At 30.0% G+C, this 25,111-nt stretch overlaps 1 protein-coding gene across 1 annotated transcript; it reads right to left on the reverse strand.

The window, feature by feature from the left end:
• Positions 1 to 957: 957 nt before the first annotated feature.
• On the reverse strand, positions 958 to 25,111 carry LOC149223849 (proline transporter 3-like). Its single transcript, XM_089385944.1, has 7 exons — positions 24,604 to 25,111; positions 23,669 to 23,893; positions 14,070 to 14,164; positions 13,165 to 13,354; positions 12,887 to 13,011; positions 1,522 to 1,737; positions 958 to 1,429 (listed from the first exon to the last, which is right to left on the reverse strand). The coding sequence occupies exons 1-7, from the start codon at positions 24,725 to 24,727 to the stop codon at positions 1,049 to 1,051; spliced, it is 1,356 nt and encodes a 451-aa protein (XP_089242070.1). The 5' UTR covers positions 24,728 to 25,111; the 3' UTR covers positions 958 to 1,048.

Raw genomic sequence — 25,111 nt, forward strand, 5'->3', positions numbered from 1 at the left:
TTGCACGCTATACATAAAAGTAAAGCATATACAAATAAATTTGGCAGTTTATTCATTCAATATATGTGGAGCAGCTAAAATATCTTCCCACTAAATGTTAACCATCTCGCTATATTTTTTATAAAATAAAACAATTGTGAGGGGATGAAATGTCCACACCTAATCCAACATTTGTGAGGGGTTAACAAGGCAAAACTACCAACCAATTGATCTAATTAGCTATATGGCTATCGATGCATTTAATAAGCTCTCTAATCAATAGTGACATTATCATTGACAAACAACATTAAATAATACACTTTATTTTCTCTAAACATAAGTACTAGGTTACCCATATGTGAGAAGAAAAAAATTATATCTTAATCCCAAATCTCAAAGTCACACAACTTTTACACAGGAATTTGATTATCAATTCTCAGAAGTAGATAGTAATCACATTTGGAAATGTCCGTTGTTGATTCTTCTCTCTTCATCTCTAACTCTTCATCATATATAAAATTTAACATTGTTAATATTTATTTTTTAAATGAATTTAACATTGTTGCGAAAACATTTTATTTATGGTTAGCAAAAAATTAAATATATAAATTTTATAATAATAATTTCATTTAATTAAAGAATTGTAATCTATAATAATTCTAATATTATATTAAAAAATATAAGAAATTAATAATATTTTTCAGTAAAATTTTTGGAGTATAAAAACTAACAATTTATTCTAGACATTACCCATCAATGGTGACAATTTGTCTAGAGTTTCTCATTCATATATATATATACAAACAAACAAAAATACATGTATTAAATGGCTAGATATATCAATTTCTCACAACAATTTATAGTGAAAGGAACAACAAATAAATTAAAGATTAAATGAATGTATCATTAACAACTATAATAGGTGTTAATGAAATGCCTTGATATGAAAAATGAATAAAATTCAAGTGAACATACGTCTAATAGAAAGCAATACCATATGGTAACTAGGCAATACCATATGATAATTAAAGATTAGTAAATACATGGTATGTTCAATATCATATCATAATTAAAGATTAGCAAATGCATGATATGTTTTCGAGTCGATAGCAATTTGGCGAATTGCTGAAATAACTCCTGCCACTGATAGTAAGGTGAAAAAACATATATTCGCCCAATGCCATGACTTCTGTAATGTATTCAAATACTTTCCTTTCACCTTAATGTACATATGGTTTGCTAACACAAATGTCAATGGTAACAAGGTGACCGCACTTGTCAGACTTACAAAATCCCCCAAAAATGGAAGTAATGCTGCCATGAATGTAGCAAGTCCCAAGTATGTCCCTCGAGCCATTAACCTCACTGCCCAATTCTTCATAGAATATATGCTTTCATTCCTCCATCCGAACTTTGTATCCAAATATTCATATGTAGGACTTGCAAATATCTACAACCACAATTACAATTACAACTAAGTTTGTTAAAATATATATATATTTTTGAAATATAAAATAAATGGGTTAAGGGTTTGTTATGTACATGTAGTGTTATCACGGTTTGCAGAAAAGTGGCAGCATTTGCTAGAGTTTTAACCCACTTGGACCCAGTTACATTAGCGAGAAGATATGAAGAGGTTGATGAACCATATGCCCAATATCCTACAAAAGTAACAATGTACATTGGCACAATTCCTACAGTGAACTGTAAATACAAGGCTTTTTGCATGTTCTTCACATATGGTGCTCTTACTGTAGCCTGCCAAAAACAAAGCAAAAGCAAAGAAAATTAGTTGTATCATATATAAAGATATTTTAATTAGTCATTTGTACAATCCCTATGTTATATAGGAATATTGTTTTCGACAAAGTTAAGAATTAAATTTATATAATTTTTTTTTCTATTCATATTTTACTAAATTATTTAAAAAAATTCATATATATACAAAATTAAAAATATTATATATATATATATATATATATATATATATATTTATTTTATTTAAATTTTTTTATCTTAAAAATTCTTTAAATATAATGAATAAAGATTTTTAAAATTTCTGTGTGATATGTTTGATATATATAGACTTCTAGTAACAAGTGAACAAGGTTTTTATTATTACACTTCCAGGAAAAAGAAAAAAAAAAAAAGGAGCTAAGGTATGCTATTTTATTATTACACTTAAAAAAAGCAAGGTATGCTATTATTTTCATAGTTAGTAATGATGTTTTCAACCTCCTCAAAATAATGAGACCTTTAAGAACTGTGTAAACTGATCCAAGTAACTTAATATCAATTTGATGAATATGTATGTTTTAGATATAAGAAATATAAGTATGTATGTTTTAGATATAAGAAAGGATAGATAAGCGACGAGGATAATTAATAATTTATTTATTAATCAAATTATTCGAGGATATTATGAAACAAAGAAATACGGAAATGATGAGAATATGGATTAAAATATGATGCTTTAATATCATGATTTTCTTTCTGAAAAAAAATGGATTAAAATATGATGCTTTAATGTGGAGTTTTATGTTTATTATAAGATAAGGGATTATTTTATTAATAAATATTTTTGAGCGGCATAAATTAAGGGCTTTGATTAATGAAGAATTGACCGAGACTATAACTGATTTAAAAAAAAATAAAAATAAGAATTAAATTGAAAGCTATATGATTTAGTTTGAAGCAAGAAACGATTAAAAGAATTCTATGAGTTTATAAGATGTTTATTTAAATTTAATGGATATAATAAATTATAAACTTAATTTAGAAGAGTTTATAAACTCTATCAACATTATATAGGAAGAAAATGGATATATTTGCCAATTTAAGTATCAATATCAACATTTGAATCCTCCATAAAATACGAAGAAGTGATACTAAGTAAACCTGTTGACTATATGAGAAGTATAGTCCCTACAATTTATAATGCCACTAGAATATCATTTACAATCGAGATTTTAATTTTAATTTTAATTTTTTTCTTTTACAAAATTAAGGCATATGCGAATTTTGTGCAACGATCCAGGTCTCTTAAAAATGATAAAACGTTAATGCATATAATCTATTTTGTCGGGGAAACTTTATTTTACAATGAATCCAATAGAAAAGACAAGATGAGATAATCCTATAACTAGGTATCCTTGTATATGTATATGTATATATATATATATGTGTGTGTGTGTGTGTATCTATGTAGGAGACAATGGTTATAATTATAATTATAATGAAATGATGTAATGAAAGGTTTTGGTTGACCTATTAATATAGCAATAAAAATGCGATAACTCAATATATAGGGTTGAATAAGGCACTTTATATGCTTAACATGCCACTCCTTTTAACATAAGTGTTGTCCCCAACATTTAACTAACCATGAGTGTTTCTCCCATGCAACCTCTTCCACCAGAAGGTTCTTCCATTTGAAGAGGTACTCAACAATTTCTTCATACCAAGTTGCTTAATCTTTGTTTCAATTTTTTTTTTTTTTTTAGTATGATTTTCCACTCTTCATTAATCTTTTTAAAAATAGTTTGGACTAAGATATCATCACCAATTACCTTGCTTAGGCAAGGAATATGGAATAGATGTAAATGCAAAAATGGAGACAACTCAAATTTTCAAGGAAAACTTTCAATCATCTGCAACACCTTATAGAGGCCATAATACATGGATGCTAATTTCTTGTTCTCCTATTTTTTTCTCGAGGGAAATATTTTTATATAGTTGTAACTATAGAATCACACAATATCCCACTTAAAATTCCCTTTGACTGTGATTTTGATTTTCTTTTTGCTCCATCCTATCTTGTGCTATAACGAAGTTGTCCTTCAATAATTTGATAACCTCTTGTTGGTGCCTTATATGGTCCTCCACTCATTGAACCTTTGAAATAATTTTCAAGGGTGATGTGATGGTTGGAGGACGATATCCATAAAATGTCATAAAAGGGGACATTTTCTTATGAAGTATGGAAGGATGCTTTGTACCATTATTCTACAAGGGAAAAATGCTTGACCTATTGTGTGTATTTATAAAATGAAAAACATTGGAGATATATTTTTAAACATTAATTTGCAATTTCATGTTCCCATGGGATTGAGGATGGTAAGTTGAGCTATGAGAAAATTATGTACCCAAACAAGAAAACAAATTGCCCAAAATTTTCCAATGAAAATTGGATTTGTCACCTAAAATAATATTCAAAATTCCATGTGGATTTTGTATTATTTCTATGAATGTTTCTGCCACTATGCTTGTTTTCAAATGATGAGAAAGAGATAAAAAATGGGCATACGATTTCCATAATGACAATTTTTTCTTTTAGATTTGGGTAAACTTGTAATAAAATTCATTGAAATTTATTTACAATGTTGACTTGGTATAGCAAATGTTTGTAGGAGAATTTGGATCTTGATTGTCTCTCCCTTATTCTATTAGAAAACCCCACATACCACCTCAAAAATTTGAACAATAGATTTAATACCTTCCTATAAAATATCCTTCTTAATACTATGGTAACTTCTTAAGAATCTTAAATATCCTCTTATAGGAGAAGTGTGCAATTCCAAAAGGATATTTTTTTATTTGGTTTGTACATGGAATGAAATGGAAGGAATGAAAGGAAATGAAGTATGCACAAAGAAATATAATATAAAGCATAGTAATGTGGTGAAAATCTAATCCTAGATCAATCCTCTCCCCTTAGGAAGCAAAAGTATCCATTATTTCAAGTTCCCTCATCAGATATAGAAACTTCTATTGAATGTGCCTCTTGTTGAGACACTTTCCTTGGGGAAGAAGATTTCATGCTTTGAAAACATAGTAGAGTTGTATGTGTTATTGGTGAGTATAGTTTTTGTTGGGGTTCATGATCCAATCCACTCCAACCAATAGAAAGTATACAAGATCAAGTTATGTGGGGGGAAATTTCTTGGTTTCCTCCAAGGTGTCTAACAAAGGTGGAAAATATGGTTGAAGTAGCTCTACATTAAATAGTAGGTGAAAGAAAAGGAAAGGGGAGTACTCAGTTCAAAATAAATTTTATCCACACTCTTTAAGAATGTGTAATTTCCATATCGAGGTGGTGTAAGCTTCCTATGTGGGCATTTAAGGAATTCTTTCTGTAAATGCAACCATACCTTATCACTAACTTGAAATGTGTGTGGATCCCCATGGTGATAGTGTCACTACTTGCATTTGGAATTGAATTTTTGTAGGATATCATGACCTCGTTGTTAGAGGTGTTGGATCCATTTAAAAAATTTGGCTACTCTCTCTTCCTTGACTTGAGAATGAGAGGACTCTTCTAATAAAGATGAAATGGGCACAACTACATCCATTTGGGCTAATGGTTGGAATCCCAAGAACTTTTGAAAAAGAATATGGCAATAGAGCTATAGAAGTATATGTTATAACTCTCTTAAATGTATGGAAGACTTTTGTCCCATGTATGCAGATGCTTGGAGTTGCACATGCAAAATATATGCATAATAATCCCGTTGACCACTTCTATTTCCCCATTTATTTAAGGATGAAAGGTGATTGATTTGGTTGACTTAGTATCTATCAGATACCATATGCTAGACTAGAAAGTTATAACAAAATTTATATACCTATTTAAAAGGATGTTTTGAAGTAGCACAAAATGAACCCAAATGCACTCAAGGAAGAGTTTAGCAACAACTTTACCTATGATGCTCCTTTTGGATGCTATAAAAATTTCCATCTTATAGAACCCGTCAACAACCAAAAACACACAATCATTACCATGCCTAGTTGATGGAAAATTTGACATGTGATCGAGAAAGACTAACTCCCAGGGCTTGTCTAGGATAGGTATAAGACTTTATAGTTCTTTCTTCTTGATGACTAATTTAACAATGGAATAGGTGGTGCACAATATGATATATTGGTGGACATACTATCGAATATTTGGCTAGTAGATGCACTACTAAAGTACTGCTATTAACTTCTCCACACCAAAATGCCCTACCACTCGACTGTGCACCTCACAAATTAGCTTGGTACACTCACTTGATGGAACATAAAGGTTGCCAAGATATTACAAGTGCGCATCATGGAGGTGGAAGTCTAGAACTCTTTTTCCTATGATCAATGTATAGTATGTGGTGGTGAAGTCAGAGTCAATATTGTATAATTATGGCCACCTAGAGGTTTGTTTCCCACGACAATTAAGAACTTATATTAGCACCAAAACCAAGGGCTGACTAAGGTAGTTTGCAACATGATTGGTGCTAATCTACTTCTATTTGATGTTCAAGTGGATTTCTCATAGATACGTGGACCATTTCTAATGTAGTTCATTTTGTGACTTTTCTTATGTTTTCATGATTTGTAAATGCCTATGAATAATGTGGATGATAATCTCCTTCCCCTAAATATATTACTTCAATTGTTGGCATGCCTACATGATGGATTATATATCCTCATATGTGGGGTATATAAAAACAATATCAAAGAGTTTTTCACTATGATAGGCCACTCGATGTCCTTGTTGAGTGAGGAATTCATTCATAGAATGGTTTTAGAAATTTATCATAAGATCAAAAGGATATTGGAGGTTTGGTAGTGTGAGAGTTGGTGCAAAGCAAAGTCAATGTTTTGGATCCTCAAATACTTTCTATTGTGGCTGAGACCAAGAAAATTTCTTTTCCTCCAACATTGGTCATGTCACTTAAGGTCCAAGCAATATGAGAGAACTGTAACATCAACCTTCAATAGAAGGTAGCAAGTCATAAGAAGATATGGAGTTTTGTTAGAGTTGTTAGGCCTTACCAATCCTAAATGAATTAGATCTTAGTTGGGTCCACATGCACCCCATGTTCATCAACAATATATCCCAAACATTGAATTATGTACAAGCCAAATAAGGATTTATATAGATTAAAATCAAACTTGTGTTTTGTATGGTGATGAAGGCCTACTAAATGTGTTGCAAATGTTCAACCTAGTTTTTATTAAAGATGAGGATGTCATCAAAATGTACAACACAAATAAATAAATTTTAATGGATGTTGGATATGCTTGATCATCCTCATGAATGTTTCTAGAGAGTTTTTGAATGCAAAGGGGATGACCAACCACTCAAAAGGTATTTTATAGATGTGAAGGTTTTTTTCCATACCTCAACTTGTTCAATTAGAACCTAGTGGTATCTTGACTTTAGATCAAGATCTATAAAGTAATTGGTACCTTTAAGCTAGTCAAGAAGATTTCCAATCTAAGGAATTGGATATATACTCTTGAGAATGATTTTTTTCAAGGCTCTATAATCAATATAGAGTCTCCATGTCTTATCCTTCTTCTGTACCAATGCAATTGGACTCTTGCAAAGGTGAAGAGCTCAATTCAATGCAGTCCTTTTGGATGAGCTCGTGAAAATGCCATTTTATTTCCTCATTATCCAAGAGAGACTGTCTTTATATTTAGCCATTAGGTAAAGAAGCACTAGGTATCAAGTCAATTGAGTGTTTGACATGGTAGTGTTGAGGGACATACACAGGTGGAGCGAGGATATCTTTGTATGTCTCCAAAATCTTGTCCAATTTCTTTTGTTGTGTAGAGGGACCCCATGTTGAGTTTTTTTATAGTTGCAATGAAATTCCTTTCACCTTTTAGTTAAACTATGAATAGGAAAGTATTTGTAGTCTAATATATTACCTTTTGGCACTATTTTGCAGAGATAAATGAAATTGTAGTAGTTGGAACTACCTATGGTACCCTTTAAAGCTAACCTTCAAAAGTTATAAGGAAACTATGGGATGTGAATCATAAGTAACATGACATTTCCACCTATAAGGTTTACCTATAAGAAAATCAAAAACTTCAAGTGTGTAAACATAACATAGTAGCACTTCTTCCAAGGGATTTATTCCATATGATAGGAAGCATTTCTCATGGACATAAATGTCTCTTGCATGGCTCAACCAGTGAATGGTATAAGATTTTGGGTGTGGTAGTATTGGAAGCTTCAATGTATTGTTGACCTAAAATAATATATGGTTCTTATGGCTCTTAATCTCAATGATGAAATGTAGCAGGGTCCCCTTCACCCACATCTATAAATGGAAGAGGAGCTTCCCCTCTTCAAGCGCATCTGGTTCTTTTGGTTGGATCCTTTCCATCATGATGATATCACATGTTTTGAATTGACGATCCTCTTTTCTTTACCATGACTAGAATAAAAATGAAATCCAAATTATATTTCATTTTCATTAGGCTCTACTAGCAATTCTTGTTTTGAGTGACATTCATCGGTGTTGTGCCATGAGATTTTGGGGAAGTCACACAACATTCCGCTATCCTTTTTCAACTTCCCATTACCATTATTTTCTTGTGACTTGGGTTAGTCGACTTAAGATTGGCTCTCCTTTCCCTATCCCTCATTTTGTGAGTTTGCACCACCTTTTCCAGTGTTTTGTTGCAATTATTTTGTAGACATGAACTCACACTTATTCCTCAACTCCAATTTCTACTCAATTTTGATAGCATATCAATAAAAGGCTCCTAATGAGGATATGTCTAATAAATTAATCTCCATTTGTATATACCTGTGTAGACCACTACAATTCTTTAGAATAAGGTGTTTCTTAGAGCCTCTAATACCCAACTTTAAGTGCAAGGTATGTAAAATATTGGTGTACTCTAGCATTACTTGCTCTCTCTCTCCTATTGGAAGGTTGTCCATCTCATGTACCAATCATCATAGTTCCTTACAAGGTAAAATTACTCCTTAAGGGCATCAAAAAAAGCTTCCCAATTGGTTCCTACCTTGAATATCACAAAATCATCTTTGTTTTTCCTCTCCCAGTAACCTTACCACCAATATTTGACTTAGGGAAGGGATTTTAGGAGCACAAAGGTAATATTTTTGTTGTAGGCTTTTTTTTGACAGAGTAATATCCCTATAGTATATTACACCATTTCTCAAAAGAATGTAAATTTATTTGGTATTCAAATAAAGGGAAAAGTCAAATTTTACATTGAAGGGTATCTAGTGGCACAAGAGATTCTAACCGACCCGAGATTTGATGCGAAATTGGCCAACAAAGCCCACTCAACATCGATCCTTTCAGCAACACCAATGGAGTGGATAGACACCAAGAATGCGGGCTATGGCTGCTTGGGTAGACACAGGGGTATGAAAAAAGAAGATTTGGGATTTGGTTTTGTTGATATAGGCACCTGAGGCTTCCGAGAAATCCATCCGTAGCATCTTGAGCTGGCGACCTTCATGGACGGATGGATTTCAAAAAAGCATGTTGTCATCAACAAATTTCTGGTGAGTAAAGGCGGAAGAGTTAAGAAAAGACAAACCTCTTAGGAGCTGTGATTGCTGAGATTTCTTAATGCTGCGACCTATCCCTTCTGCCATAATAACGAAAAGAAAAGGGGAGAGAGGGTCTCCCTCTCTAATTCCCCGAGAAGGATGAAAGGGGGAAGAGGGAATGCCATTGATCAGTATAGAAAAGAAGGAGGATATAAGACTCATGACCCACCTTACCCAGGGAGGGGAAAAACCAAAAGCGATAAGAGTATTTTTGATGTATTACTAGCTTAAGCTATCAAATGCTTTAGAGAGATCTATTTTAAGGAGCATACCTGACTTTTTGGAGTGCTTCAGGGAGTGGATGATTTCATGAGTTAGGATGATGCCATCCGTAATCTGCCTGCCTTCAACATATCTAGATTGCTCAGGCGAAATGATGAGAGGGAGCAGCAGTTTGAGTCTGGAGGCAATGATTTTGGAGATAATCTTGCAGATTATGTTGCACAGGGAAATAGGCCTAAATTTGTCAGGTGTGCTAGGTTGAGATTCCTTAGGAATAAGGGAAAAAAAATGTAGCATTCATCCCTGGAAAAATCCATCTCAAGGTTCTTGATTCCTCAACAACCTGCTAGACTTCCATTTTAATCAGCTCCCAGAAATTGTGGAAAAAATTTGAGGTGAATCCGTCCGGGCTAGGCGCCTTCCCATCTTTCAGTTGACGAACTACCGTTTCCACCTCCTGTAAGTCGACAGGCCTGAGAAGTAGTTGGTTATGATCCTCTGTAATAACTTTAGGAATGCTCCTTGTAATTTTTTCTATGGCGAGCGATGTATCTATTTATGGCTCCTGATGAGCTTGCTTGAAATAGTTTAAAAGTTCGCTTTCAATTTCTTCATGAGTTTCCACCTTTGCCCCCTACTCATTTTGAATATGAGTGATATTGTTGTTATTCATTCTACATTGGATGGTGGTTCTGTGAAAACTTTTTGTGTTTTTTCCCCATCCTTAAGCCATCTTATTCTCGATTTTTACCTCCATAGTGTTTCTAACTGTTTTTCCCTTTCTATGATCTGCGACTCAAGATGCTTTTCCTGTTCTGACAGGTCATCTGAACGGCCTTCAATTATAATCCTCTACTGCAGTCATTTCATATCTTGATCGAGGGCACTCTGAGCCTGTAAAATGTTGCCAAAAGAAGAATGGTTCCATTGTTTGATCCTGCCCTTGAGGTGCTTAAGCTTTTGCTGAAATTGAAACATTTTTGTACCATTTGGAGGAGAAAAATTATTCCATTCTGTGTTGATTAGGTTGATGAAATCCGGATGAGATATCCAGAAAGCCTCAAAGCGAAATGGTCTTCGAGTTGTGTTGCTAGGACGAGTCCATTGAAGAGAGATTGACTAGTGATCTGACCCTGAAAGCGACAGGATCGAAGCTGAAAAGTCTCCTCCTATACGTATTGCATTGTCTGGTAGTAAAAATGTGTCCAGACGAGATGCAATCTGATGCAACCCTGCTCTTTTGTTGTTCCAGGTAAAAAGTCCATTATTGAATGGCATGTCAATAAGCCAGTTGTTCTGAATAAAATCTTTTAGATTATTCCCTTCCTTATCCCATCTGTTCCTGCCTCCCCTTTTTTCTTCCAGCCTGGTGATCATGTTGAAATCGCCCCCAGTAATCCACAAAGGATGCAGCCTATCAGTGTTGATTGCTGAAAGGGTGTTCAGGATTTCTATCTTGTGCATGGCCTCATGGGGAAAATACACATTGGTTAGATTCCCATGTATATTAGTCCTTGTGATATGAAACATTGCTTGAATGAAATTCTTGTTAGCATGGATGTTATTGAGCATAATGGTACGAGCGTCCCATATAACTACTAAGCCTCCAGATGCCCCAACGACATCCACTACTGCTGTGAGACAACCTGGCCATGCTTTTGCTGCAATTCTTTCCTATCATCTTTAATATTTAAAAGACACATCAAAATTTAATTAATATAATATACAATCTGTGTATCAACTTCAATTCACAATATTACTCCAGAGTTATGAAAATAACAGTTCCATCTACAAATTCCACAAACCGCTTATTGCGAGATATTTGAGGTTCAAATTATGGAACCCAAAAGGATTTAATTAATATAATATACAATGTGTGTATCAACTTCAATTCACAATATTAGTCGAGAGTTATGAAACTAACACTTGCATCTGCAAATTCCACAAACCACTTATTGCGAGATATAGAAGGTTCAAATTATGGAACCCAAAAGGATGTTGTTGAAAAATATATAGGGTAGTTACCTCGCAAACATTTAGAACTTCTATTTGGATGAACGTCTTTATATAGCCTATAACCATCAAGGTTATATGTATATTTAGGATTTTAGCTTAAGTAGTTCACACTGCTAAATAGATATTTCATCCTATTTGGATTAGCTCCTTTATATAACCTATAATTTAGATGGTTATATGTATATTTAGGCTTTAGTTTAAGTATTTGAAAAAGTTGTTGGTGTTTTTTTTTCTTTTGTTTCTTCAATATATTAAAATAGAATTAAGAAATTTGAAATTCAAGTTATTTGAACCCATTAATCATTTCTTTAAAGGGAAAAAAAATATTCCAATATGAAACCAAGTCACATATATTAGAATTTAACCAAGTCAATATATGGTTAGTAATAATATATATTAAAATTTTATATTTATTATAAAATGTTAAAAAATATGTTTGCGAAAAAAAGAATTTATCATTTTTGTAATATTAAAAAGTTAAAGATTAAACTATGATTTGTGTAATACTAAAAGGGTTAAAGATTAAAAGTATTTTTTTAAGATTGTTTAATTTATAGTTAAATCTATTTTAATTTTCAAAATATTTGTCACATTGTGACGACATGTGAAGGTTTTTCTCACTTCTCTTCCAGCATAGAAATACTATATTAAGTAATTTTAATTAATTTCTTACTTCTATAGAATTTGATAAATCATATTGACCATAATAGACATTAACCATCATCATTATTTTTGAAAACTATATATATATATATATGAATTTAATATACAAATAATTTCAACCGATTATTAATTTTTTTAAAATAAATTTTAATATATTTATAAATATAAAACCATGAACCATATATATTATGAGTTGTTTTTAGTGTGATTTTTTGGGAGTTTTTCGGTGGGGTTTCCGGTCTAATTTCTCTAAAATCCAGCATGAATTTATTGAAATCACAAGTTTGATGGGTAACCCTTGCACAATCGAAGTGCCCTAGAGGTTTTTTAGGGCGCTCAATCTATATATACAGTAAAAAAATTTGTTTAAGTAACACAAATCAATATTTCACCTCAAAAATTTTGGCCAGATTCCAGCAACAGAAAATCCAAAAAAATCACACTAAAAACAACTTCTATATATTATACTATATCTATATATATATATATATATATATATATATATATATATAATAATAATAATATATAAAATAAGTAAAAATAAAAAAACACATGGACATACCTGTATTTCGGGAAGCATGCTTATATATTAATATTAATAATAATATATAAAATAAGTAAAAACAAAAAAACACATGGACATACCTGTATTTCGGGAAGCATGCCTGAGTTATATGCAAAAGCGAGACTTGCTGTAGCACCAATTGCACTAAAAACTTCTGTTGTCTTTGTCTTAGGATTCCCGTAATCTCTTGCTGGGCTATTAACACCTACATGTCCAGTCGAATATAATAAATGTTGATTAATCCCAAAGTTTTTATTATTTTGCAAATGGATTCTAAGTAATTAGAAATAAAATACAACTAATTATTAAAAAACATTAGAAATAAAATACAATTAATTAAAAGAGAGAGGGGGAGTACCATCTTTTATAGATAAGACAATTGAAGTTATGATGTAGATGAGGCTCAGGATTGTTGAAACAACCAACCACAACCTTAGACCTGACAAGTGTGGAACGCTATATGCAAAAATAATGCAAACCAGCCCACCGATAATAATGCAATAAGGCAACTTCAACAAAGCTTCAGTGGTATACAAGCTATATATTACCTATAAAAATAATCAATAGAAATTATATATAAGCACATGTTTTGCATTGCATAAATATATTGCAAAATTTTAATCAAATAAGCACTTGTTATACATTACATAATATATATTTCCAAAAGGGATAGAAAATATAAAAATGTATTATATCATATATTTATTTTGTTATATATAAATTAATAGAAGCTTAAATTTATAGATCATAGAAGCTTAAATTTAATAATAATCCTAAATGCTTATATTTTATAAAATTTATTTTTTTTAATTTTCTTTATTTATTTACTTTTTAATATTTTCATAAGCTAAATATAAAATAATAAAAAATGAAACTATAATAAAGTATGTTATTTAAGTTAATTATTAAAAATTGATATTTTTATTTTACTTTATTAATATTTTTTTAATGATAAAATTAAAAAAATAATTTATTATTAATTTATTTATTTTTATAACCAAATTTATTATTATGAGAAATATACTTAAAATTACTTTCAAAATGAATTATATATATAGATATATATAATTTAATTTAAATTTAAAATGTTTTAAAAAATGATTTGTTCATTTTTTTTTTTTAATTTCCAAACCATAAATCTTTCACTTTGATCTTTTAAATAAAAATATTTATATTATTTTATTAATTTAAAAAATCAAAATTATATAGCTTAACATAACAAAATAGCAACGGATTTAGATTGGATAAGTATTAGCAACATACCTTTATAGCTTGTCCAGCAAAAATGATAAATCCAATATTAGCCATGAAGAGATTAATATACTGTAAAGTCCATGTGATGTAGTACATTTTTCTCCCTGCAAATTACGATGAATTTTTAAATCATATGGAATAAAATTTTGATGTAGAATCACTTTGTATAAATCAAACAATATTTCGATTAAAGCCCTTCGATAATAGAGATAATATTTCCTTCAACGTTATGGAGTTCATGACAAATGGATCATATCATATTAGGCGTTGTAATGAGTATAGTCTTGTTATCGAATTATGGGAAAAGATTATAAGAAATTCTAAAACTATCTTTACTTGTAATGATGTGGCACAATGAGGGTTTTTTCCACATTCCAATGGTGATTCGATCTCGCGACGAGATGAATTTTCCACATTCCAATGCTGAATTACCGTAACAACCATTGAAAACATGTGAACGCACTATGCAAATCCCAAAGCTCAATTTCGGTTTTGATGAAAGCACATCTTATATGGTAGAAACTCATTTTATATTTACAAGATTTAACACGTAAATCGTTTAAAATTACCGGTACTTTTTAAAAAGGTTGTGGTAAGTTTTATAAAAGTAATGACATCTTTATCGATGAACCTAAGTACTTTTTAAATATGTGGAGGTATGTTCAGAAAAGTAATGGATATCTTTATCAAAACACTATAAGTATTTTTAGAAAATCTTGTGGCCATTCAAAAAAAATAGTGATGTAGACTTGGGTATACATCTTGTGGCCATTCAAAAAAAATAGTGATGTAGACTTGGGTATACAGAATGCAAAGGGAATGATTATCATATCTTTTCTATTAGAGGGAAATGCCTAGTGAACTCTCCACAAATAGAACCTACTTTAAAGTGTTAGGTCACCCATAGATATAGAATATAACTTTATGAAAAAATATATTATGAATGTTACATATTATATTTATTTTAAATAAATAAATTTGAATTTTTTATGGAATTCTAATGCAAATCAACTATGGTTTGTTTTTAATATTTTTAAAGTATTATACATATATATATATTAAGTGGATTAGCATTGTGATTAGTGATTTCATAAATAAGGTGTGAGACATAATGCCTATCACATCATGAGATGGGAGCAATGATAGTTAGTTAGTGGTAGAGGATGGCACACAGCACATGTTGATCCCCAAACCCCCAAAGCCGTGATCCGATGCATCTTGAAGTTGTGCTTTTAAGTTCTATAGCTGCATGGGTTGTTCATTATCGTATTTGAACTAAATTGATAGAGCATTTCTCAAATTTTGGATTTGAATGTCTCGTTTTAGGCAAAATCTCGAATTTCAGGTTGTTTGAGAGGAAGCGAAGCCCAACTAATCTGCACATTTAAATTATAGTATCACACATTGTTTTGTTAAAAAAAATTTAGCGCTTTCGAGTCGACACAAGATAGTTAGTGACTTTATGCACATCAAATCCCTTATTTTTCTACTCAGAGTTGAGTGTCGAGTTGCAGGTGTATTCGTGCATTTATTTCACAAGGCCAAAGTCGGATTCGTTGTATTCCTTTTCGGGAGAAGCTGTCTTTGGCTGTATGATAGGGCCCTTGTAAATCTTGTGTACTCCAACAAAACACTTCAAGGCTATTGAAGTTGGTGCTCAAATAAATTTCACCCCTAGCTTAAGGTCTAGAACTATAGAGATTTAATCGTTGTAGAGGAGAGAAAAATACAATAGAGTTAATTATAAACTTTCCAATAGGAAGATTTAAGGCAGGTAGGCCTTTCAGGGTTAAATGCCAGATGGATTTTGATTCTGAATCAGTTAAAGATCCTAAAGTTGTCATTTCTCCTTTGAAAATGGTTGGAGGAGATCTAAGCCTATCTCAGTCAAGAATAGGAAATAGTGTGGATATTAAAGAAGATGGTTCAAATGCTGATAATGGTGGTGATGGAGGATGCTTTGGAGGGAATGACAATGGAAACTTTAGAGGAGGAGAAGGGGGAAAAGGTGGTGGTAGGGACAATGAGGGTGATCAAGGTGGGAATGATGGTGAAGATGAATTTGGACCCATTTTAAATGCAGAGGAAGTATTCGAAAAGGCAGAGGCTCGAGGGGCTGTTCTTCCATCTGATATGGCAGAAGTTGCCAAAGCTGTTGGTTTACGCCAATTGCTCCTTTCTAGATACTTGGATTTACAAGTATGCTCGTGTGTTTAAATCATACTTAATATTATATTTGTGGTACTTGGATTTATTTTGCCTTTATTACTAGCATAATGATGCCTTTTTTTCTCTCAGCTATATTCTGATTCGATTGTATAGGAAGCGGCGTGGCCTCTAGGGATAGCCATTTGAGGAAGCACTGCTTTACACAACCGCATGCTAGCTGACCCAAGTTTTCTGTTTAAAGTTTTTGTAGAGGTCTTGCTGCACCCATTGGATCATTTCTTGTATGCAGACAATATAAAACAAATTTTTTATTGAAAACTGCATGCTATTCTTTTTTGACTGCACTGCATAATTTGCCATGGTGTTTCTTTATGCATGCAGATAATGATTAATTCTTGTTGTGCGACATTTAATTTAGTCAAATATTATTAACACAATAGCATGTGCTATGAACCAGTCTCCAACACGATCGTGTTCATGTTTAGATTGTCGTCTTCAGGCATGGTTGTCTTCAGGCGAGCGTGCGTGTTCATGTTTAGATGGTCGTCTTCAGGCATGGTCGTCTTCAGGTGAGCGTGAGATCACAATCAGGAAGGCATCCATGGGGAAGAAGTGCTTCTTTTATTCTTGCTACATGTAATGTTAGCAACGATTTGGTATTTTCTTATTTTTGTTTTTGCCTTCCAGCCTCCTAATTTGGCATTGACCATGGTTCTCTATAGACATGGTCTTCGGAATGGCTGTGGTAATTTAATTTCCAACTTCTAAGTTCTCCCTTTGACATTTAAGGTTTTCAATGTCATATTTAGCATGGTTTCAAATATTATATTTTGACTTTCTAATCGCAATATACAATTATGGGTTTCAATGTAGTATCATTCTATATATGTATATTATTCTTTATAAAATATAGTAATAATATCATGGTTTCTAATGGCATAACTTTTTAATAGCAATATATCAACATGTTTTCTAATATTATGTTTTGACTTTCTAAATGCAATATACAATTATGGTTTTCAATGAAATATATTGGTAGGGGATAGTCATGGTGGTTATTGCCTTGGTCACTAGCAAGCTTCGTATATGCTTGGCCATCTATAGAGGTTTCTTGATTTTGAGTAATTAACTTAACCTCTTGATTTTGGGTAATTAACTTACTCTAAAATGAAATAAGACATTCAATGTGTTCCTGGGAATATAGATATAAACAAAACATCTAAAGAAAAGTAATTGTACAATGATCCAATCCAAGAAAACAAGGTTTTTCACAAACCAATTAACTCTTCTAAAAATTCAACAATTCCAATTTAATAATCCTATTGGCCTCTCTTTGTACCTTTTGGGACAATTGCTAGTTTTACATAGATATCATGATAAACATGAACATTGATTATCAAAACCAATTACAACCCTACATTATCCAAAATATCAAGAAAAAATATAATTATTACAAGAACATAAAAAATGAGAAACAACAAAAATCATAAAGGCTTAGCCATAAGGAAACAACCATTGCTTAGTATTTATATCTATTCTAAGATTAACCAAAAAAAATTAACAACTATCATTATCATTATCATTATAATTATAATTATAATTATAATTACAATTATAATTAATAGTTAAACTAATTTATATCTATTTAAAATATAAATATGATAAAATACAAAATATATTTTTTATTTTTTCAAAATTTTTTATTTTTTTCTTAAATAATTGCCTTATTATTTTTAGAATTATAATATTTTATTATTTAAAATATTTTTTAAAATTGTGAAAATCTCTGTATTCAAGCTTCAGTGTGATCTATAATAATTAAACAAAGTCCAGCATTTTTTGGTGGACGCCTTTGGAACCAAAAGTGTGACTCATCATAGGATCAGATAAAGAGGAAAACCATGGCAAAGGCTTAAATAGATAACAATGTAAAAACATAATTTCAAAAATAATAACTAATAATGTGAAAAAGTAAATTCTATATTGGACAAATTCCGGACTCCGAATCAATGGTTGATTCCTTCTTTGACTACTGCAACGCCGCATTCTCTGACTTGGTAGTTCTTGGATAATCTTCGCACAGCTTTCTCGATCCGTTTTAAAATGCTTTCACACCAATCTTTAAAAGAAAACAAACAGCTTATACTTTTAATAGCACAGCGTATGGCCCATTAATGAGCAGTAGGCAATGCTTCTACATTAAATTTTAATAGAAAATAGACTGCCAGGGTTTGGAATTTCAAATTTACAATCAATTGAAATTTTGACGATGTCAATTTGATTTTATTGTTTAACATTTGAGATATTATATAAAAGTTATGAGTGTCAAGTTGTTCAGCCTGGACTAGGCCTCTTTTTCCACCATTACAGCCTTCTTTATTAGATTTTGACTTTCGCATTTTTTAATTCTTCCAAATTTATAATGTCTTTCATGATTATCACTTCATATCCAGACTGATATATATCTTCCAAATTTAAGACGTCCTTCATTATCATATCTTCATATCCAGAACGCAATATTCTTACGATATTTTTCTTCTTTATTAGACTTAGACTTTGTTATTTTTTAATTCTTCCAAATTTATAATGTCTCTAATGATCATCACTTTTTATATATATAATATAAAAGATTTTAAAAGATTTTCTTCTTTATTAAATTTAATATAAATATTTTAATTATTTATAAAATAAATATATATAATAAGTAAAGATTAATTTTTCAAGTTTTTAATATTAATTTCTTAAATTTATTAATTCTATAGATTTATAACATTATTAATTTTTTGAGTTTATAATATCAATAAATTTTGAGTTTTATAATATCAATAATCCTTTAGTTTTATCTTATTATTAATAATATCAATAATATTTTTTTTTTTATAATAATAATAATAATAATGCTTTATAAACTAATAATTATTTTTATAATCTTATTATTATAACTCTATATTTATTAATATTAATATTAAATCTATACTATTGATGTTTATGATAACATACCAACCACATTTACTAATATAATTATACATGTAATTGATATACACTTATGTAAACTTATTAATGTGATTATGTTAATATATTTCATAATCATATCTTCATATCTAAAATACAATGTTCCTAAAATATTAAATATTCCTATATTCTTAATATTTTTTCTTTATTAAATTTTAAAACAAAATTTTTAATTATGTATAAAATAAACCAGCACAATGCATTTTTTAACAATTTTTTATTTTTATAAAATAAAATATAAAATTATATATTACTTTAAAAAATTACACAGATTTACCAATCTCAAACAAGATACTCATGTAAACAACTTTCCACCTGCTTACCCAATATAAATGTTATTGGGAGCTTCTCCCTATAAACTAGGCTGACTAATAAATTATATACTCGACATAAAATTTATAATCTTACATACTTGTCCTCTTCAATTTCACAACGTATATTTTTTTATTTTAAACATGTGATAGTTGACTTTCTGAAATATTTATTCCTCTGAAATAGGCTTTGGATTTATTCCCTTAAAAGAAATTCGGGAGTAGGGGTTGTTTTTAATGGGTAGGTCGTTGTTTTTTACTTATTAATGTGATTTTTAAATTTTTTGGTGTCGGGATTTGATAGAAAAATTTGAGGTGAAATTTTAATTTGTGTTATTTAAACTGGTTTTTTGATTGTATATATAGATTTAACACCCTGAAAAACCCTAAAGTACTTCTATTGTGAATAGGTTACCTATCAAATTTGTGATTTCAATAAATTCTTACCAAATTTTAGAGAAATTAAACTTAAAAAACCTACGGAAAAAACTTCCAAAAAATCACACTAAAAACAACTTGAAAAAACATCCCATTACATTTCTTCAGATCGCTTATACGTTTAACAGGACAGCGTTTTAAACAGCGTTATAGCCCTTCAGCAGTTGGCAACAGGTTTATCATCCCTTAACCTTAACCAGAGTCAATCCAGACTTCACAATGATTTGTCAGTGGATCGCTGAATCCGATCTACTGCAGCAGGCTTGTCATGATTGGTCAATTCGCTAGGCAGTTAGATATGAAGCAATTCACTCATCTTGCTCGATATTTTGATCCCTCGTATACCACTCCCTTTGGCAGCATTTATGGTATCAAGTTACCACGATTCATTCCTATCTCCACACACTAGGAAGCTGTATATATTAAATGACAACATCGCATTAGAGCTATGCATGTTTCTTCAAGGTGAATTAGGAATTTTGGTTATTTTGAAATAGCAAATATTATTAAGTGATATGGATTAAGTTAATTATTAGTTTATTATATTTAATGAATTAAATGAAAATGTACCGAGTTAATGATTGGTTTAGTGCATGGTGATTAATGTTTGTTATATATAGTAGTAAAGTTAAAAATTGATCTAATTTTGCTGGCTTTTATTTATGAGATCCAAAATATTTCCAAAGTCTGCAATCTAAATGAGTTTCTTATCTACGATTTAGATAAAAAATGATAGATCTTAAAAAAACCAAACTAAGTTAAATAATTGATCTCATCTTTCCCCAACAGTCTTAAAAATTCACGGTGTCTTATCTACCATTTAAATAAGAAATAATAGAACTTTAAGAGAATCATGTAGATTGCAAATCCTAAAAATATTTTAAAATCTCATGCACAAAACAAAACAAGAAAAACAGACAAAAATATTTCCCCCAAATTAATTTCATTGCCAACTTCTCTTTCATTTTTATGTTTCTCCATGGATCCAATATTCCATCTGCGCCCAAATTCTGGTCCAGACTTGTTTGTATAAGTAATAATGCAGCACACCAATCAGGAGCAGCTTCTTCTGTAGGGGATGTATATAGATAATTCAGTCTCTGGCTCGATTGCATGTTCAATCGACATCTTTTCCAAGTAAAGGAACTTTACTTGTCTTTGCAAGATACCGAAACGAAATTTTTTAATAATGCTGAGAGGCTCACACATGGGAGGGAAATGTTTTAATAAAGGTGATAATATTTAAAAATATGTTGAACATATGGACATTGAATTAACATCTTTTTGGATTTTTGAATATTCAGAAAATTTCCAATTAAATTAAAATAAAGTTGATTTAAGATATTATTATTAAAAAATGTGCCATCAAAATAATAATGACTATTTCCTTTCTCATTTACAACGGATGTGGAAGTTCTTGGAATTAAGAATGTGATAGATTGATCCAGAAAACTCTCATAAGACCGACTGTATTAAGTTACCTAATTAAAATGCAAATTAGTTCAACAATTAGGCCACAATTTTTTTTTTCAAGTAATTAAATCAAAACATGACTGTTACTTTGCTATTAGTATTAAGTATAGAACAGGAGAAAGTTAGGATGTGAATGGATAATTTTTATATAACAATTACCTTCTCAACTAATTTCTATTTTCAAAGTTAAATTTATTTAAATATTAAAAAAATAAATTATAATTTTTTATATAAATTTAATTTAAATATTAAAAAATAAATCATAAATTTATTAAATAACAAGAAAAATCAAATTTATTTTATAGTTTATATAATTGATCTAGAATTAAAATAGATTTAGATTAATTTAATTATTATTTATAATTAATTACAATTACAATTATTAATTTTATGTTTTTTTATTTTAATTTATTTTGACCATATTAAAATGTTTATAAGACATCACATTACAACATCTCTATTATACTAAATTTGAGATTATTTCTCAACGCAATTACTTTAACAATTAGTATAATCTATTTAAATCTTAAAAACATAAATTACAAATTCCTTTACATAAATTACAGAAATTTAATTTAATATTAAAAGGGAAAAAATAATTTAATACGGACAGGAATGGATGACCTTTATATATTAATTAGATTACCAACTCATTTATACTTTGAGATCTATATCCATTTAAATATTTAAAAAATAAATAACAAATCTTTTTATATAAGTTTAATTTAATGTAACTTCCATCAAAATAATTTTAATCTTATATTTTATATTTAAAATAATATAAGAATATTATTTAGATGGTTATATATAAAAGATAAATCACAGGTTTTTTTTTATATAAATTTAATTTAAATATTAAAATATAAAAGTAGTTGAATTATGTTATATATATAAATAAAAAAAAATAAATGTAATTTTTTTAATAATAAAATTAAAACATCACTGATACTTTGCTATTACTATTAAGTACAATACAGGCGTAAGTACAATACAGGCGTAAATCGGGATTTGAATGGATAACTTTTATATAATGATTACCTTTTTTACTGATTTCTATTTTGAAAGTTAAATTTATTTCAATATAAAAAAATAAATTACAATTTTTTATTATATAAATTTAATTTAAATATTAAAAAATAAATTATAAATTTATTAAGTCATAAAATATATATATATTTTTTTATATATTAAGAAATTGATTTAAAATTAAGATGGATTTAAATTAATTTAACTATTAATTATAACTATAATTATTAATTTTATGTTTTTTATCTTGATTATGTTAAAATAAAACAAAATATTACATTACGACATCTGTATCATATTAAATTAGAAACCATTTCTCAAACCAATTACCTTAACAACTAAATTAAATCTATTTAAATATTAAAAAATATAAAAAACGTAAATTACAAATCTTTTTACATAAATTTCATTTAATGTTGCAGGGAAAAATAATGATTTAATGTGGATAGGAATGGATGACTTTTTTTATTACATTGCCAACTCATTATACTTTGAGAGCTATATCGATTTAATTATAAAAAAATAATTACAAATCTTTTTAAATAAGTTTAATTTAATGTAACTTTTTCATCAAAACAATTTTAATCTTATATTTTTATGTTTAAAATAAAATAAGAATATGCAGAAGATTGCTATATATGGTTGACCTGATTTAGTTAATTTCTTAATAAAAAAAATATATATATATAATTTGATCTTTAATATTATCTTTTACCCTTTTTAATAATTATATTATTTAATTAAAGTCATATTTATCACTATCATAAATTTTAACGTCCACATATTATATTTTATATCAGGCTTAAATGGATAATATCAACGTGAGAGATTCTGAAACGTACACTTCACGTGATGCCACGTAACAATTTAAATATGATATATACATTTGAATAATTCCAGCCATATATGGAAATTTCAACCACAACAGTGATCTCTACGACAATAGCGCTGAACCCAAAACGGTAAGCAAAATAAAGTCACAGTACACATTTATAACTATCATAAATATACTATTTTATGCAAGTGAATTTGAGAAGACACTATAGTCTATAAGATGGTAAATTATATAAACTAATGTGAAAAAACTTATCATAAATATACTAAAATTTTTCAATATAAACCAATATTTTTTTCATCTCAATCATAAATATACTAAAAAGTTCAGCAAATTATACATACCGTAGATGTGACCAGCGAGGTCTCGGTATCGAATGTGGCGCCTGCCTCCAATTTCATGGAGACGTGCAAGGAGGTGATTTGCATACAGAGATAATAAGGCCATTGTTACTAATCCAATAGTGCCTCCTATCCACCCCAATGGAACCATGATAATTCCTGAATATCCCAGTGCAAACACGCTATTCAGTGAAGTTACCAGAACGAAGCCTGCTTGGTACCATGCATCTGCAACAATAACAAATATTTTTCAGTCTCAATCTCAATATTTTTGAGTCTAAATCTCAAATATACAGTATGTCAGGTTGTTTTTTATGTTGAAAATATTTTTATATTTTATATGAGAATATATGTATTTTGATTTTCGAAGATTATTCATTTTCAACAACAAAATTCAAAGCCATAAGATTATTTTCAAGAACAACAATATCACTAAAAACTATTACATCAAAGTTTTTCATTATACCACATCAAAGTTCTTTATTATATAAATGTTTGGTAGGAATTGAATAAAATGTTCATCTAGATTTTTCCTTCCAACCATTCAACATAAACTCAACTCATACTAGAAATCATTACATCAAAGTTCTTCATTATACTATTGGGTAGAAATTCAGTCTCACGTGTATCTCAATCATTCCTCCCAACCATCTAATATAGATTTAGGAATTCAATCTAAACTTATCTCAATCATTCCTCCCAACCGTATTGGGTAGAAATTCAGTCTCACGTGTATCTCAATCATTTCTCCCAACCATCTAATATAGATTTAGGAATTCAATCTAGATTTATCTCAATCATTCCTCCCAACCATCTGATATAAATTTAGGAATTCAATCTCAACTTATCTCAATCATTCCTCCCAACCATCTAACATAAACTCAATCAGCGAAATCTATATAGATAATGTGTAATCCATTGAGAATAAAGAGATTTACCGTTGCTAATAAGATGAGCTGTTTCGTTGCAGTCATCGAACTCTGCAGAGCCCGCTATGGCCGGTGAGTCCTCTATAGTTGGATTAACCTGGGTAGAATCAATATTAAAATGATGCTCCGCCATATCGACTGCAAAATCCTCTCACAGGCCGAGAAACCAGCTCGTTTCTCTATTTGCCAAACGGTCTAACAGGGCGAGAGATCAGCCAATCTCTCTGTAATGCTCTTCCTCCTGCGAGATTCTGCTCTGTTAATGCAATTAAATTTATAGAGATCTGGAAATAAAATCCAACGTGTTTATACAGTAGCAGCCGACGAAAGCGAATTTGTGGAAGATTTCTCACATGGCAGTGTGAAAACAAAATGCAATAGTGATCGCCTACCATCCACATAAACAAAACAAAGGAGTGGTCGCCATGACTGTAATCCCATTGTGGGCTTGGGTCATCGGAGGGCCCGGTAGATCCCGGTAACCCTAGAAAACCCTAATCGGATCAAGCATGAGTGT

The sequence above is a fragment of the Pinus tabuliformis genome, chromosome Q, assembly GCF_031772625.1.
Source record: "Pinus tabuliformis cultivar Carrire ecotype Pingquan chromosome Q, CPIR1, whole genome shotgun sequence".
NCBI lineage: Eukaryota > Viridiplantae > Streptophyta > Pinopsida > Pinales > Pinaceae > Pinus > Pinus tabuliformis.